General features: G+C 37.8%; 2 protein-coding genes and 1 long non-coding RNA gene across 4 annotated transcripts; 1 reads left to right on the top strand and 2 right to left on the bottom strand.

Moving 5' to 3' along the window:
- The first annotated feature begins 341 nt into the window (after positions 1-341).
- LOC140766774 (linoleate 13S-lipoxygenase 2-1, chloroplastic) lies at positions 342-7,481 on the top strand. The gene is made up of 9 exons (XM_073106413.1): positions 342-796; positions 4,183-4,454; positions 4,533-4,773; positions 4,869-5,189; positions 5,426-5,511; positions 5,606-5,716; positions 5,885-6,186; positions 6,298-6,564; positions 6,641-7,481. Exons 1-9 carry the CDS (start codon positions 436-438, stop codon positions 7,398-7,400), a joined length of 2,721 nt encoding a protein of 906 aa, XP_072962514.1. The 5' UTR covers positions 342-435; the 3' UTR covers positions 7,401-7,481.
- Positions 7,482-8,417: 936 nt separating this feature from the next.
- On the bottom strand, positions 8,418-14,717 carry LOC140766843 (protein STRUBBELIG-RECEPTOR FAMILY 8-like). The gene is made up of 16 exons (XM_073106504.1): positions 14,602-14,717; positions 14,288-14,449; positions 14,119-14,190; positions 13,977-14,042; positions 13,819-13,890; positions 13,663-13,734; positions 13,366-13,437; positions 13,228-13,293; positions 13,072-13,137; positions 12,628-12,962; positions 11,934-12,184; positions 10,947-11,218; positions 10,440-10,581; positions 9,790-9,929; positions 9,550-9,706; positions 8,418-8,888 (listed from the first exon to the last, which is right to left on the bottom strand). Exons 1-16 carry the CDS (start codon positions 14,715-14,717, stop codon positions 8,709-8,711), a joined length of 2,241 nt encoding a protein of 746 aa, XP_072962605.1. The 3' UTR covers positions 8,418-8,708.
- An 848-nt stretch (positions 14,718-15,565) lies between these two features.
- On the bottom strand, positions 15,566-17,106 carry LOC140767807 (uncharacterized). Of its 2 annotated transcripts, none has more exons than XR_012105624.1 (3): positions 17,029-17,106; positions 16,654-16,824; positions 15,566-15,717 (listed from the first exon to the last, which is right to left on the bottom strand). It is a non-coding gene; the product is annotated as an uncharacterized lncRNA (long non-coding RNA). The 2 variants fall into 2 exon arrangements; XR_012105623.1 differs by lacking the exon at positions 15,566-15,717 and adding an exon at positions 15,912-16,086.
- Positions 17,107-17,619: the final 513 nt, after the last annotated feature.

Genomic DNA, 17,619 nt, shown 5'->3' with positions numbered 1-17,619 from the left:
AAGAAGAAACTTTTATATAAATTATTTTCCGGATAAGCAATACAATTTCTTTTACAAGAAATTAAAATTTTTGTACAAGTTATTAATTCAGTCAGTGATTTATATGTATAAGTCATTAACTGGGTCAACAATTTTTCGAACACATAATATGTTATATTTAAAATTAAAAAATATAGTAAAGGTAAAATATAAATAGTTAATAACTATTTGATGTATGACCGACGAATTGTGACGATCACGCATGTGAAGCAGCTGCAAGTATGCTTGGATTTCCCAGAGCTAGCTACATCATTTCTATACCCTTCTTCCTCTATATAAACACTCCCCAAAACCCCTTTAAATCATCATATCGCAAAGCACATATCTCATACCTCTCTCTCCCTTATCCTATAATAACATCTCGTTTAATTATTAACCCAAAAGAAAAGAATTAAGATGTTGAAGCCTTTGCTACAAGCTCAACACCAACCACCATTCATCTTCTTCTCCTCCTCTTCCTCCTCCTCCGGGTTCCTTCCGTTGGCCTTCCGAATCCCGACCAACACTAGAACCCGGTCGTCGGCCCGGCAACGGAGGAGGACGTTGAGGTTTCATACGATATGTTCGGCCACCGAGGAGTCTCCGGCGGTCATGGCCGCCACGAAAAGCCCGGTGACGGTTAAAGCGGTTTTGACTGTTAAACTGACGGTTGGAGGAGTCTTTGCACACATGGGGCTTACGAGGGGATTAGATGATATTGGTGATTTGCTTGGGAAAAGCCTACTCCTGGAGCTTCTCAGCGATGAGCTTGATCCAAGTAAGTTTGCTAACTATTGTAAGGATACGCATTTATTCAATGAACACATAATAGATCTACCTTGAGATGAGCAGTTTGGCAACAAAAATTGTTAAACTTTATTCTTTTCTTTTCCTTTTCAAATTTTCAACAAAGTTTTATACGCCTACTCCTGTATGTAGGAGTTAAATGGAGTTTAAAATACAAATTTAGAATTTATTTTGCCATGCATTTGAGTATATCTTGAGGTTTGACAAACCTCATATGGAGCTGAAAACAAAATAAGAGTCGTTTCTCTTTAGGTATATATATATATATATATATATGTTAACATAACAGTTATAGAGAGAGTATAAGAAATATATGAAAGAGGTGTCTGAAATAGATTCTTTTTTTATAGTCATAAATAATTGCTCTCTCTCCAAAGGCTAAATATCCCTCATATATAACTATATATAATCAACTTATTATTTTCTACTTGATCACGGTAATATGGTATCAATCGAGTGCATAAACTAGCTATGATAGACTACAAAGAAAATGGTCCAATTGGCAGATAATATTCTTCATGTCACTTAGAAAACATAAAATTTCATCATTTATAATTAGATTGATTCGAGCTCTTAAACCTCTCAGTGAAAAAATCACTCGGTTCTCATATATATAATCAATTCAGAACTTAAAACTCTTACCTAAATTTATCCTAATAGTCTAATATAGATTTTTATTCGCTTCAGTTTTTCGTTTCTTTTAATCTAGGAATATTAATTTCTCACTATATCATACTCGATGAGTCAAATATATTGATAAGATTTACCATCGCAGTTCAAGTTTTTATTACATTTTTCCATCCTTTAATCGTCTTCCTTTTTTCTCTCTCGTATGTACAACAAGTAGAGGAGAGAAAATTATTTTTCTCTTCCCTTTCTCTTCCATTCTTTTTTTCTTTTTTAATAATCTCTCTTCTCTTCTCTTCTCTTCTCTTCTCTTCTCTTCTCTTCTCTTCTCTTCTCCATCGAAACAAGGTGAACTCACACAATCCGGGAGAAGAGAGAGAGAGAGAGAGAGAGAGAGAGTAGATTAGATTGAAGAGCAGATATGGTGGAGATTGGGACGTACAGAAAACTGTGCATAGATCTTGCATCAACATTAAATGCATGAATGCAGGACTACCATCCAAGATGTGTTGTGGACCGAGCTAGCCAGGATCCAAATTCTTTTAATATTAAAAATGCCAAATTTAGACTGTTTTGGTCAAAAACTCCCAAACTTGTACATGCTTTTGCATCCTATTCGTAGCTAGCTTGCATGTGATTAGGCAAATAGCAACCTTTATAACGTTAAGTTGCACTTGCCCAACCAACTATGACAACTTCCAAGTCTTCCAATATTAACAACGGTATTGTCCTCCCTTTTAACCTATTTATACTTTTTATTTTCTACTTTTAATGTTTACAAATCGATCCTTACATTCTAAAATTATTTGAATGTTCTTAGTTCTTTTCTTTTTCTTTTTCTTTTTCCTCTTCTTTTTAGGAGTTAGAATTGTTTTTCATTTTTACTTAATACAATATACCACAAAATAAAAATAAAAATAGGCAAATTAGGCTGAAATGTCCTCACTTCCTCCTTCTTCTTCTTCTGACTCCATTTAGGGCTTACTCCATTGTTTCTTTTCTCCCATGTAAAAGACCTCAAAGCAAGAGAAAAATAGCAAACTAGCTTATGTATAGGTTAGGTATAATATTTTCGGCATACATTTGATAACAAATAGGGTTTGATTTGTAAATATTAAAAAAAATAGAGGTTGTAAATCACAAATAGATTAAAAGGTATGGTGTTAAATATAAATTTCATCTTCCATTTTAGATGTTTGCAATGGACTATTGCCTTTTAAGCTTCTAGCGCTCCAAATATAGAGTCAAGAGCCCGGTGCACTCCAATACATCGGGCTCTATATTTATTATTTATATATATATATTATATTTTAAATCATTTAATAAGTCCTCTTAATGTTATTATTTTTTAGTAAAAAATATATTCTTAGAAAACTCTTATCGATATCTTTATAATAAGATTAATATTCAATAGCTTCAGAAATAATTTTAAATTACTATTATTTTAATTAAAAACATCAAAATTATATTACACGAAATAAAATTAAAACATTTAAAATAACTTAAATAATTTAATATTAGACTAGAGCATTCTAATGGTACTATTTTTATTAAAAATTAATTAATAAAACTAATTATATATATTCAGTTTAATTAATTAGATTTTTTAATAAAGGATACATACATGAATTTAAATTTTCGGATTAAGCTTTTATAAAGCAAAATTGGTATTTCTAAAAAGTAAATAGTATTGGAGCTGGGCTCTAAATTTGGAGCTCCACTGTAGCTGGCTCCAAATTTAAAGTTTTGAAGCTCGGTTGGAGATGCTCTTAAGGAATTTAATTATTTGCAAATGGGAGAAATAAAAGAATACTTTTGTGATAACAAAAAATTATTCTTATGTAAGTAGACGATGAAATATATGGGTGGTAGGAGAGAGAAAAAAAAATGAAAAATTAGGCTGTGAGAGAGAAATTTAAAATAACTTGAGACAAAATAAGGGTAAAACTTTAACTCAGAATAATTTGATATTACTTTATAATTCAGAGTATGAAAACAAATAGAAAGATAAATTTGAAATATGTGGGGCCGGGGATCTCGCTGTATGATGAATCACGAGCGAGATATAGTTGTTAGTTGATCTCTTTGTCACATTTTCAAACAATTCGTCTTCTTTTACCAAACCTTAGATATCGTCCGGTTTTGAAAGATTAAATTAATCTTTCTCATTATTTTTTTGACATGATATGTATCAAAGATATGATATCTGAGGTCTCCAATGCTTCACATTCTTTTTATAGTTGACCTTTTGTTTGTCTTTAAGGATAAAACCTATGAAAATATTCATGCGTTTGATACCATGTTAAAATATAATAATTAATCTAAAAACTTAGATGGTTAGAATATAGTAATTTTTTATCTTTTATATTATAATGGATTCTACCGCTGTCACCTCAAGCCATATATAGATCTATTATTTTGTTTAACTAAATAGCTAAAATATTATTCTTTTCTTCGAGTCTAAGGTTATTGTAAAATGTTCACCGGAAATTTTTCCAACCAAATTAAAACTAAGATATTCTATTCTTGTATTGTAATATATATATATATATATATATATATATGAGTTTAGTTTTAACTGTGATTAATTAGATTTAATTGATCATAAAGTAGCATTGCTAGAAGAGCTCAATGATTTCGACGATAAATACGTATGATATTTTTAATGTTTTCACTTACAATCATGTAAACAACTAGTAATTGAGAGTTTTGAGCGTGTTAATTAAACAGAGACAGGATTGGAGAAGAAGGCGGTGACGGCCTATGCTCGCAGGGGAAAACAAAAGAAAGATGAGGTGAAGTACGAGGCGAGCTTCAAGGTTCCCCCAGGCTTTGGCGACGTGGGTGCGGTGCGGGTGGAGAACGAGCACCACAAGGAGATGTACCTCAAGGACATTGTACTCACCACCGGTGATCAGACCACCGCGCTTACCATCGACTGCCAGTCTTGGTTGCACGCCAAGTTTGATAACCCGGAGAAGAGGATCTTCTTCACCAGCAAGGTTATATACCTCTCTCTCTCACACACACACACTCTCTATCTAGATAGAAGTTTTCTAATTCATCTCTCCCCAACACAGTGCTACTTGCCATCTAAGACACCAGGAGGCCTCCAGAAGTGGAGGAAGAGCGAGCTGCAGGCTATCCGCGGTGACGGCTCCGGGAAGCGTGAGACCTTCGAGAGGATCTACGACTACGATACGTACAATGATCTAGGTGACCCGGACAAGAGTGCTGAATTGGCTCGGCCAGTGCTCGGCGGTAGCAAAGAGTTGCCATATCCGCGGCGTTGCCGGACCGGCCGCCCTAGAAGCAAGAAAGGTGTTGGATTTGGAATGCCTCCATATAGAAGTCGAAGTCCTAAATGAGCTCTATAGTTTTAATCCTATTTATCGCACCTGTTGCTATGTTTGCAGATCCTTTGTCTGAATCAAGAAGCAGCAACATATACATCCCTAGGGACGAGTCCTTCTCAGAGGTGAAGGAAGTGACATTCTCGGCCAAGACGGTGCGGTCAGCGCTCCACGCGGTGGTCCCGTCCATCGAGACAGCCATCGTAGACCGGAAGCTCGGCTTCCCCTACTTCACCGCCATTGATTCGCTGTTCAACGAGGGCGTCACGCTACCAGAGCGCGAGGGTCTTAGCTTCTTCCAAACCGTAATTCCAAGACTTATCAAGGCGTTATCGGACACCACCGAAAACGTTCTCCTCTTCGAAACGCCAGAGATGGTCGACAGTACGTGAACCACCTGATGCTTTCCATTCGATTTTTCTTCTATTGATCATTTTCCCTAGAAAGTAAAGAAACTCACTTTCCGATCCCTCCCTTTTCTTTATTCACAAACAGTAGAAAGTAGAGCAATTTCAGAAAGTCTTGCTCTCACTTCCTCTCAATTGAACAAACCTTCGATTACTAAATTGTCTGGAAACATACTAATGAGCATGCATGCATGCATGCAATAAACATTGCAGGAGACAAGTTTGCGTGGTTTAGAGATGAGGAGTTCTCTCGACAGTGTCTCGCAGGCCTCAACCCATTGAGCATTCAACTAGTTACAGTATGTTCAACGATGCATTTATCAATTACATTTTTGTTTCAAATCAAGCATAAGGTCTAGGAAATATCATTCATTATCTTGTTATGCGTTCCAGGAATTTCCTCTAGTCAGCAAGCTTGATCCTAAAGTTTATGGTCCACCTGAGTCTGGGTTAACCGCACAACTCATTGAACGAGAAATTAAGGGAGTTATGACAGTGAAGGAGGTAAATTAATGGAAGTGCAGTGCATTACTTATCAAGTGATCAGTTATTCTAATTTTTGTTGGTCTAATTCCTTCTTCTCTCTCTCTCTCTCTCTCTCTCTCTCTCTCTCTCTCTCTCTCTCTCTCTCTCTCTCTATATATATATATATATATATATATACAATAATAGGCATTGAAGCAGAAGAGGTTATTCATTCTAGATTACCATGATCTACTACTACCATACGTGCACAAGGTCAGGGAGCTGGAAAATTCCACATTGTACGGATCACGTACAATCTTCTTCCTCACGCCGGACGATACATTGATGCCGATCGCCATCGAGCTCACCCGGCCGGCGTCGCCGACAATGCCTCAGTGGAAGCAGGTCTTCACACACTGCTGGGATTCAACGGGAGCCTGGCTATGGAAGCTTGCAAAGGCCCATGTCTCTGCCCATGACTCTGGCTATCACCAGCTTGTTTGCCACTGGTATATAAGATCCAAAATAATTTACCAAAACATATATAAGCGAAAAAAGATCCAGATCGTGTGCAGTACGTAAGTGTAGCATGCATTACTGAGATTGATGAGTTTGTACAGGCTGAGGACGCACTGCTGCACGGAGCCGTACATCATCGCCGCAAACCGGCAGCTCAGCGCGATGCATCCGATCTACAGACTGCTACATCCTCACTTCCGGTACACGATGGAGATCAACGCGTTGGCGCGCCAGTACCTCATTAGTGCCGGCGGCATCATTGAGACGTGCTTCTCGCCGGGCAAGTACTCGTTGGAGCTCAGCGCCATCGCCTATGCCAAGCAGTGGCGATTCGACATGGAGGCCTTGCCGGCCGACTTGATCCGAAGGTAAATAATGTACAGAACATTGATGAGTCCTCCTTGGACCCTTGATACGTTGTGACTGAAACTTCTTGATGGTCAGGGGAATGGCGGTCGAGGATCCGACGGCGGAGCACGGGCTGCGGCTGATGATAGAGGACTACCCATACGCCAACGACGGCTTGCTGATATGGTCGTCCATCAAGCAGTGGGTCTCCGACTACGTGAGCCACTACTATCCGGCGGCGACCGACGTGTTGGAGGACGGCGAGCTCCAAGCCTGGTGGACTGAGGTCCGGACCAAAGGCCACGCCGACAAGAAGGACGAACCTTGGTGGCCCGAACTGAAGACCCAAGAGGATTTGGTCCACATCCTGACCACAATCATCTGGGTCGTGTCGGGCCACCACGCCGCGGTGAATTTCGGACAATACCATTACGGCGGGTACTTCCCCAACCGGCCGACCATCACCCGGAGGAACATGCCGGTCGAGGACACAACTCTTGAGGAATTCACTGAATTCTTGAATAGGCCTGAGACTGCACTGATGGAGTGCTTTCCCTCGCAAATTCAAGCAACAGTTGTCATGGCAGTACTTGATATACTGTCTACACACTCGCCTGACGAGGAGTATCTCGGAGGGGAGGCCGAGTTGGCCTGGGCGGCCGACCCGGTGATTAATGCGGCCTTTGAGAGGTTCAACGGAAGGATGAGAGAGATAGAAGGCATCATCGATCAACGTAACATCGATCCGAAGTTAATGAATAGGTGCGGCGCCGGCATCATCCCGTATGAGCTCTTGAAGCCTTTCTCTAAACCTGGAGTCACAGGAATGGGCATTCCAAACAGCATCTCCATTTAAAATGGATGATAGAGTGACTTCAGTTAGTATGATGGCTGAGTGATTTTGAACTACTTAATTAAGGGAAAATTTTTCTAAGCAGCTTTTGTGATTATTAATTAGTATCTTCTGTGCATCACCAAGTCTTTCTGCTATAGTTCCCGAATAATTTTCGCCAATTAAACAAGGACATACAATAATATGTTCGCATTACATTATACAACAATTAATATAATCCGCCATCCTCGAACATCTCAAGATTTCCATCTGACAAACCTATGTGACACATAATTTTAAGGACGTCTATCCATGTAGTTTCAAATTCGAATAAAAAGGCTAGAATATCATGAACTATACAATTCATAGTTCTCCAACGACTTAAGTTTTTGAATTTGAAGAACATGATATAATTAGGTTTATTAAAGCTTACCACCGACGAATAGTAGCAGTGAATATTAAAAAGTTGTAGTAACAACAACAAATGGTAGCGTTTGTTGAACTAAACTACTACTTATGAGAAGAATCAGAGCTTTAAAATCATATTACAACCGTCTGTGGTTGGTTATGCTTTCGTAACTCAGATTTTATTTTAGAGAAGACTCGTTGTCAAGGCTATAGCTAACTCATTTGATCTTCCACAATTATGGTGCCTTTAACTGGAAAATCACATTGTGATCTTTCGTTAGGTACATTCATCGTCTCAATTTTTTGTCACATCTTATCTTGTTGTTACAACTATAACCGTTCATAAATGTATTGATATCTGATGCAATCTTTGCAGTAGCATCACCATTTATCTGAACATCCTCGTCTCCGTGGCATAAATTTCTGAAACATATTGCCAAATTTATAGCACTCGTAACCATTTGATATATACTTTCCTTAGTCGAGATAGTATGTTACAGTTATAGAAGTTTTCCTCTTACCTTGACTGAAATATTTTGTCCATTTCATGATCTTCTCCCAGAAAAGGATATCAAAACCAGTGTTCATATTATAATTGCGCATTCCTATCCAAAAACACCACCCAAAAAACTCTTTAATCACATCGATGACAGAAAACTGGTTACTAGCAGCTAATTTGCTAACCCAATCACATTACAAGAAACCTTTCCAACTTCTGGTACCACCATATGCTATCATCAAGATGAGTAAATGGCTCTCGAATTTACTATTTCATTCCTTTCACCATTGACCAAATAATGCAGGATTTAAAACTTCCTCATCTTCTACTAAGCTCTCAGAGAAGCCTCTTGTTTCTGAGATGTTGGCCTGTCTTTGTGTTTGTCCAGCATTGCTGCCAATAACTACTCCTGTAGCTAATAACAATCATCTGGATGAAGAAGCAGAGGGATAGAATTGTGCATGGGTTGTTCTAAAAGAAAGATCAGAAGCATCAAACTCAGAATGCTTTTCAGAACTCGGCTTGTTGTGTTTACCCACTTTCTGGGCAAGGTGGATCAACTTTTCTGTTATCTCCGTCATAGGAGGACGAAATTCAGGCAGCGGCTGCATTTCAGATGTAATACCATTGAAAGTAAGGGACTCGGCCTATGGAAAGCTAAAAGGATCATTACTTTACATCCATTAGACCAAACAGAATACCTCCACAGTCCTCTTACTACTGGACAACTTTCCTACCAGACTAATGATACAAGCAAACCTCAAACTTAGCTTTCACTAATGCCAGCATCCGAAACCATGTCATCAGGAACAAGGAATGGTAGTTCATTTAAAGCATGTTCCGTATTCACTAGTTTTATGCATGAAATTAAAACATAATTAACTATTCTAATTCTTTCAAATTCCATTAGTTCTTCGGATGCAGACCACTTTATGAAATCATTTCTGAGCAGGTCATTCTTACAAGTGTCAATTGGATCACCTAAAGTTTGAGAAAAATGAAAATTTAGCACATGCTCGCATGTTAGGTATGTGATCTTGACCAAGACATGGGAACTTCAAATCCTACCCAACAGATGCACTTTAAGCCCTTGAATTTCCAGGCCATGTTCAGGCTGGAAATATTCCAATACTTGGTCTAGACCTAGATAACACGCACACAGGTCCCAACCATCTCAAGGGTATCTCAGATAAAATTTATCAGCATACATGTTAATGTGGTCATAAAAACTAAGAGAACAGTAGTTAGAAGCTTCAGCCAGAATACCTGGATGCAAAGCAAGATGATGTCAGCCAACCGGGAGAGAGCTTTAGGAGGTATGGTACCTCGAATTTTTGGATCTGTTATTCCTTCCAATGAGTTGAGATCATGGAGACGAGAAGATGCCCAGCTAACCAAAAACAGCTCCTCTTTCTTTCGTGAACTATAGTTATATTGTATAGGGAGTTGGTAAGGAGAAAGTCTTAAAGATGAAAGAATGATTAAAGTATGGTTTGTGATACATGCCTGTCATAAGCCCTTTTACCAATTAGAAGCTCGAGCAGAACTACTCCAAAGCTGTAAACATCACTCTTGGTCTTATCTACTCCAGGAATACAAAGCTCAGGAGCAGCATAACCATTAGAACAAATAAGCATTTCAGAAGCCTGTTTTCAGTTGAAGAAAGCTCAGTGATCACATAAAATGATGAAGCATCACAGTAAAAATAATTATAGAAGGATATAAGAATTATTCTAGCTAAAGATATATTTAGAAATGTATCCGAATCACATCGGTCCGGTGCAGAAGATCTAATCCACGTAACATGGCCCTAGATCAGCAATTGTCCATCTACATTATAATCTTGATTGTATTCAGCATTTGCTCTTTTCCCAGTACATTTCAAATATAGAATTTTGGTAGCAGCAAAGCTAATGCTTTCAGTAGTAAAATGTAGAGGATATCTCAAAGTGTTTTTTCCACCATAAGAAAGCAGAAATTTCCTTCAAACATTTGTCTTAATCATTGGTGATTCAAAGATGCCTATTTGGCCAGTATACCAGCAGCTGATAAAATCTCTTTCGAAAATTTGAGATATCAAATTTGAACATATTAACCACATCAGGTAATTCAGAATAAAATATTGTGTAGTATAAAAGAAGTTGACCAATATTTACCTTTTGGGTATTGCTAACGAGATGACTTAGTACAGTCAATCCACAGTCACTGAGATGTGGCATAAGCTCATTGTCAAGCAAAATGTTGGTTGCTTTAATATTTCCATGAGCAACTGGAGGAGAGCATATCCAATGAATATATCTGTACAAAGACAGAAAGCAAAAAAAAAAAATCATCTTCAAGAACAATGAAAGACAAGGGCATTCATCTCTTATTCTAGACAAATATATTATTGACTTTCAGAAGCAAAAATATAATTGTTAAATTGATTAAATAATTTAAAAGCACTCATATGTTGGTATTTTTGTTTCTTTCATCAAGTTATTTCGTCCAAGTTCCAATAAAGGATAAAGGGAGTAAAAACTGTAGATAATCTCTTAAAGAATTCTCACTGATAATATTGAGTTGTGTTATTAATTGGAGATAAATCTCTTAAAACATAAAAAACTTAAGAAATAATATGCATTTCTAAAGACAACCTTCATCTTGAAATAATTCATACGTACTCTAGAGCATAGGCAACACCAAGAGCAATCCTCACGCGAGCTTTCCATGAAAGAGCCTTAAATTTACCAGAGGTAGGAAACAAAAGATCATCGAGAGATCCACCTTTTGCATACTCGTACACAATAATATGTTGTCCTTGGTCTACACAATATCCTAAAAGGATAGAGATGTTTGGATGCTTTAAGCAAGACATATTCCAAATCACATCCAGAAACTCTTCTTCCTTATACAATGCCAGTTCTCCCATGTCAATTTTCTTGACAGCTAAGATCTGAGAAAAATTTATTCATCAATACCACATAACAGAGCTCAAAGTTATCATGAGACAGTCAATAGCAAATTGCATTACATTATGTCACCATCATGTGAGGATAAAGTAAGAGTCTATTCATAATCTAAGACAATTATAGTTATGGCGCTACAAGTTATGGCAGTACATAGCAAGATTCTAAGTGCAGGTTTCAGAGTCGGCTGCTTAAAAAAGCGATACTTATGGGCCATCCATTTCGGACTATACAGATTGGGGATATAGGAAAACAACATTTCTTTAGTAGGTAAAGTAAAAGTGGGCCATCCACGGTTCAAGATGTATGTCTGCAGTACTGTACTGAACTACCAACTATTGCCCTCAGGGATTTGAGAAGTGAAAAGTGGAACAGAGAGTGACAGAGAAAAGTCACTCTGCAAAGGTTGAGAGGGAGAGTGGATTTAGGAGAAAGGAGGAAGTTGGGAAACAGACTAATCTAATCCATGCATTATCTCCCAAATAAGCAGAAAACATACTACTATCCCAAGTCCTACTTTCCACAATCAAAGAGCCACTTTGAATTGGAATCTTGTAGAATAGCATCCTTTGAGACCATGCACTAACCATTATAGTCATTCCTTCAATAAGCATATATACAAAGAGGATTGCTTAGAAATTCAAGCAGGGCATCGATGAAAAGGTTGTTCTTCATCAAGCCAATCCATGGAAAGCATTGTACCTGACCATCAGGAAATTCAGCTCTGTAAACACGACCAATGAAACCCTCACCAAGAAGGTGTTCCTCACTGTAATTGTCTGTGGCTTTTAAAAGATCTGCAGCTGAGTACAGCTTCAAAGTAAGCAGGTTCCTAGATCTTTTGACAGAACTTCTACACATTCTTTCAGGTTTTAGCTCATATGTTGGAGGAGGTTGTGTACTTGTTGTAGGAGGTGAAACCCTGGGGAACTGGTCTAAGTTCACTAGTGGTACTGCAAAAGAAGCAAAATGATTAAGTGAATGATTTTAAAAGAGAACATATTTGTGAACAAAAACAAAAGATAGGCTGATTCTATAGATTTCCATCAAAAGTGGGAGTTCAAATTATTGTAAATTTTTTGTATTCTGCATATGACAATAAAGAAAATAAAAATCAACATGCTCAGTGTCTGAGCATAATTATGATAAGATTGAGTATTAATAAGGTGTGACAGAGCAACTATGTTATGATATTTTCCACAAGATCGAACACACGGTATCTAGAAATTCTAAAACAGTGATCTTTTCAGGCTCCTCAAAGGCAACCCTATAAAGTTTGCCAAAATACAGTAAGATTTAATAAGAATTATAGACTTGTGCTACTATGGAAATAAGAAAAGCCCTCAAAGGAGAGAAAAGTGTTCAGCTAGAGATGCAATGTAGGGCTTCGCATTACCTGCTGGTCTGATGATTGGAAAAGAATGAACAGAATCAGCACTGCTCTTAGAATGTTCAGACTCATTATGGAATCTGTAGGTATTAATCATGAAAACAGCAGCAGAAATTATGGCTACCACAAATAAAACACCCACCACACTGGCAATTAGTCCTAGCCCTAACTTTTTTTTATGCCAGTTACCAACTTGTAGAGAAGAATAGTCAAAAGAACTTCGTGTAACTTTAGGGGTGTGGGTGACATTTTTGTCAGCTGATGATAGAGGGGACTGAGTGCTCCCATTCATCATATTTGGAGCATATCCAAAACCTGGTTGAAACAAGTTTCCTTTGATCCTGCATAGTTAACAAGGATATCAGATAAAGTTTAAGATAAGGACATTTAGAATGAAAAAAGAAGTAGAGTACTAAGGGAAGGTGCAATTAAGAAACTACAGAATGTTACCTTAGTTGAGGTATGGACTTGAACTGTTTTGGTACATAACCACTGAAATGATTATTTTCAATATCTCTGGAAAGATGAAATCAATTAGCATCACGAAGTGCAAGAGAGGGATGGAAAATATCCAATTACATTGAACTTTGAGTATACATGGCTTACAGAACAACTAGTGGGAGATTTGCTAATAAAGTCACAGATCCTGTGAACTCATTGTTTTGTAAGTAACTACAAAAATGTATTGATATTAGAATAGAAAATTCAAAGACATGCACACTGAAATAATGTTATCATGCTTACACGGAATGAAGGTTCGTCAAGGAACCAAATGAACTTGGAAGATCACCATTAAAGTAATTGAATGACAAGTCCCTAAAATATTATCATGAAACAACTGTAGATTAGAAGGAACTAAAAATATCCAAAAGCAAACTTAGGACAACTTGAAATAACTAAAGAATAAAAAAAAAAACTTCATATTCAAAGGTTCTTTTCAAACAGATTTAACAAAACATGAATATCTATAAGGTATCTCAGAACTTTGTCGTTAGAGCTGCTGCACAACACATACAATGAAATAGTAGCATGGTATCTTACAATGTTTCTAGACTTCGCATGTCCATGAAAACATTGCCAATTGGTCCTGAGAGGGTGTTGCTGCTGATATTCCTGCACCAGAAGGAAAAACTAGATCAGCTCCAAGATTAAACTTCCTCCCAAACCCAAACAGGTAATTGCAGTTAATAAACTCACAAATTCTTGAGAAACTTCAACGAAGCCAACATTGGCGGAATGTTGCCCATGAACTTATTCGTAGCAAAATTCCTACATTCAAACACCACAAACGCCATTAAAAGCCAACAACAGTACCCAAATTAAAAGACGATGAAAAAGATGTAGAAGAACCACACATGTGAGTTGCATTCGGGGGCAATGCAGAAGGAATCTCACCGCCTATGTTGTTGCAACTCACATCCCTACATCATAATCACACAAATACCTAACAAGTACAAAATTAATAAACAAATTTCGAGATCTTAGAAGTGAACTCACAGTTCTTTCAAAGAAAAGAGGGTGGAAATGTTTGAAGGCAAGAACCCACCAACTCCCAAACCTCTGATATTACTGCACTCGACAAAACAAGCCCAAATCAGCTCTTCCAAAACCATCTCTTCAAACAATAAACTGGATAGGATATTAACACGAAACAAGAAGAAATTACACGGAAACGACGGATGAGTTAGAGCAGGAGACACCTCTCCACTGCTCTCCACCGCAGGGGTCTCCTCCGGTTGCTCTCCACCCCGTAAGCTGATGAGGCGCGCTAAAGGAGCCATGCAAGGCTTCGAGAGCTAACACTGGCAACGAATCCAAACCCACAAAGAAGAAGAATAAAATAAGAAACCGTCAAATGCGTTCGCGCTGGTCCGATCAAAGAGTCGATCATGGATGGCCGAATCGATCTGAGGGCCAAGAAATCGCCAGCATCCCAGCCGTCCGATCGAGTATCTTAACTCACTAAATCAAGATTTTAACAGTGGGTACGAGCGGAAATCACCGTCGAGGGGATCGGTTGCGGCCGAGGCGAGGATGACGAAGAAGAAGATGTTTCCCGCGAGGAATAGCGGAAACGCTTCTTTATCTCCAGCCATCTCCTGCTCATATCACGAAAAATTCGCAGAACGATCCAAAAGGTATGGAAGAATTCGAGAAAACCCGAAGAAAATAGTTCAAGAAATGACCTTGGGAGCCAAAAGGAGGAAATTTTCGTCAAATTTAGCTAGCAACTCTAAATCGGAGCGTATTTAAACGATAAAAGAGAGCGAAAAAAAAATGAGAAATCTTTCTCGCAGAGATTCTTAATTAGTTTCTGGTTTAAATAATGAAGTTATTGGAGCGAGGGAAACGGAAAAAAATAGAAAGGGAAACGGTTCTGAAGGAATCTCGATTCCCGTATCTACGCACGTGCCGCCTGCGTGTGCGGAAGTTGGCGCGAAAAGACGACTGCCCTAACGGACGGAACTTAAACTTCGGATTTTTTACATAATTGCCACTGAAAGCTTTTAAAATATATATCATAATTAACAGTAAATTCCTTAAAGTAAATAATTGCCAGTAAAATTTGTTCACTCTTTTAGAATTAGCATTATGGTAAATTTTTGTGCCACCAGAGAGATTTACACATTCAATAAACTTATCATTGGAGATCATGGATCCACCTAATCCTTGGCCAACTCGAGACAGATGAACTAGATGAAGCATTTGTGGATGTAATTGGATCAGTAGTTGAAGTCCTAGGCAATTGCTTTTCTGTATGAGACCGAAGATTTTGTTTCTCCACCATGGAGTTCATGGATTCCTGTCCAACCTTTCCAAAAATTTAAAATAGCAACCAGAAAAGTAACAAGCAATATAAAGTACTTCTAAATGCAAAACTGCAAAGATGATAAAAATAAGAATTCATGTATGACAGCAATCAAAAGACTTACACAAGGATTCTGAATCCCTTGAGGTGAAGTCGAGCATCTAGAATAAAAGATGGCATGCCAATCTGCTTTCCTTTCTTTGTAGAAATAACTGAAGCACATTCGCTCGAGTATCTATACGTATAGATCCTTCGATATCGTCAGAAGATCTAAAATTTCCAGTTTCCTGCAAAGGGAACTTTAGGACAGACAGACTGCAGTTCATCTCTTGACTGTACATTAAGATCATCAGTTCATCTCTTGACTGTACATTAAGATCATAGAAGCACAAATCAGAAGTCTCAGTGCATCTATTTAACAAAGAAAACTGGGAAATTATCATGTTGGTATTCAAACTGGGGGATGCCCATCAGCCTTTCAGCAGCATAAAAGTGAGCAGGTATCGATCCAAAACAATTTGAAGTCAAAGCACACAGCTTAGAATGAACTATACTTGGCTGTGGAGATCCATTCTCCGCGGACAAACACGAGTAAGAAGAGTCTGCATTACACTGTTGAGGACCACAACCAAATTATGTTGGACGGAAAGGAATCCCTGCACCCTCAAAGTTGATCAGATTTGAAAGATTCAAATGGAGGGTTTACAGATTTAAACGAAGGGATGTTTAAGAATCCATAGACAGGATTCTCTAATTCGATCCTCTTATTATTCATTAAGGTAAGATCTGAAATTATTATAACAAAGAAGTTGCAGTAAAGTACACTAAAACAGCGATGAACTTCAAAGAAAAGGTACTAATAGTACATTTCATTCACATATAACCAAATAAGCTTGGAATGAATGGGTAAAGGAAGACAAGCAGCAGACTCTACTGCAAAGTTAAAAGGTTCTGCTAGCAGAACTAGTTCCCCTTATATTCCCAGATACTTGATTCATAAGATAAGAATAATGTGCATCATCCTACTAATGTGTCAATTATTCCTAACATGAATAATGATGGGGAATTGATCTCTTTAAAAAACACCAAAAAACCAAAACTACAGACATTTGAAGAGAAACCAAGAATTACATAAATACAATTGGAATCAGAAGGGTGGAAAGAGCATAAGCTTGGTGATAAAACTTAGATAAGCATTGAAAAAAATAGTGCTATGTTCTTACCAGCTAAAATTCCCATTTTCAAATGGGGAATTTGAAGTTAACGAAGTGGGTCTTCTTCCAACAACTAAAAAGAAGTCCAAGCATATTAAAAAGAGCGTCTTTGGTTCTTCCATAAGCCAAAAATGCACATTACATCATGGCTCCTTACATCCAATGGCACACTGTAACACACTGAAGAGAAAAGTCTAAGTAGAGGGTGTACATTTTAATTCTTCTTTTTTCACATCGGTACATGAGATTCAAACAAGATATTTTGAAAGGCAATTCCAAGCAAGCATGAAGGAATTCTTTCCCTTTCCACTTTATGAAGACAAGAATCGACATTGGGTAATACTTAGAAAGCCATATATGTTAAAAAGAAGGCGAGGATAAAACCTATAATTGTTGACCGAGAATTCCGATGGATGGATGGATTGGATTTGAACTCTTTCCATCTTGGAATCTCCATTGTCGTGGCTGCCGCTCCCCGAGGTGGAGACTGGCGAATGGTAAGCGTGGGCCGGGCGTTGTCTGATTTGATGATGGTTCGGTATTCGGATTCCTGACGTCAGACCCATGTAGATCCGAATTTGATCCCATAACCCGATAGATAGATAGATAGATAGATAGATAGATAGATAGATCCATTTAATACAGTTTAGCCCTTTATGGTAGTTTCAACTTAATATCTTATACACCAACCATTTGTATAGGTACCATCACAGAGGGTTTTTTTAATTTTTTTTAACAAAACCTAAAAGAGGAGATTTGTAGGATCGATTTCATTATAAAAAATACTTAAAATTGCATTTGCTAAAGTTCGACCTAGCAGTTCGGCCTACAAGTGTGTTGGGTAAGAATAGTGACTTAGTAGCTTGGAGGTATAGTTCGACGACATAATGGTATAGCTACACGCAATAGTGAAACCCATCTATAGTTTAATTAACGGGAGAGTTGGCCTATTATCTGATATAATTTTTAGGCCTT

Source organism: Typha angustifolia, chromosome 9, assembly GCF_048772165.1.
Source record: "Typha angustifolia cultivar Huaian chromosome 9, ASM4877216v1, whole genome shotgun sequence".
Classification (NCBI taxonomy): domain Eukaryota; kingdom Viridiplantae; phylum Streptophyta; class Magnoliopsida; order Poales; family Typhaceae; genus Typha; species Typha angustifolia.
The sequence above is the reverse complement of the archived record's forward strand: the minus strand, read 5'-3'. Positions and strand labels throughout refer to the sequence as shown.

Coding starts and splice junctions, on each gene's coding strand:
- LOC140766774 (XM_073106413.1), top strand. CDS start 436: ATGTTGAAGCCTTTGCTACAAGCTCAACACCAACCACCATTCATCTTC. Junction 797..4,182: donor CAGCGATGAGCTTGATCCAA/GTAAGTTTGCTA, acceptor TTAATTAAACAG/AGACAGGATTGGAGAAGAAG. Junction 5,717..5,884: donor GAGTTATGACAGTGAAGGAG/GTAAATTAATGG, acceptor ATACAATAATAG/GCATTGAAGCAGAAGAGGTT.
- LOC140766843 (XM_073106504.1), bottom strand. CDS start 14,717: ATGGCTGGAGATAAAGAAGCGTTTCCGCTATTCCTCGCGGGAAACATC. Junction 13,735..13,818: donor TTGAAGTTTCTCAAGAATTT/GTGAGTTTATTA, acceptor CTTCTGGTGCAG/GAATATCAGCAGCAACACCC. Junction 12,963..13,071: donor AAGTCCATACCTCAACTAAG/GTAACATTCTGT, acceptor TTAACTATGCAG/GATCAAAGGAAACTTGTTTC.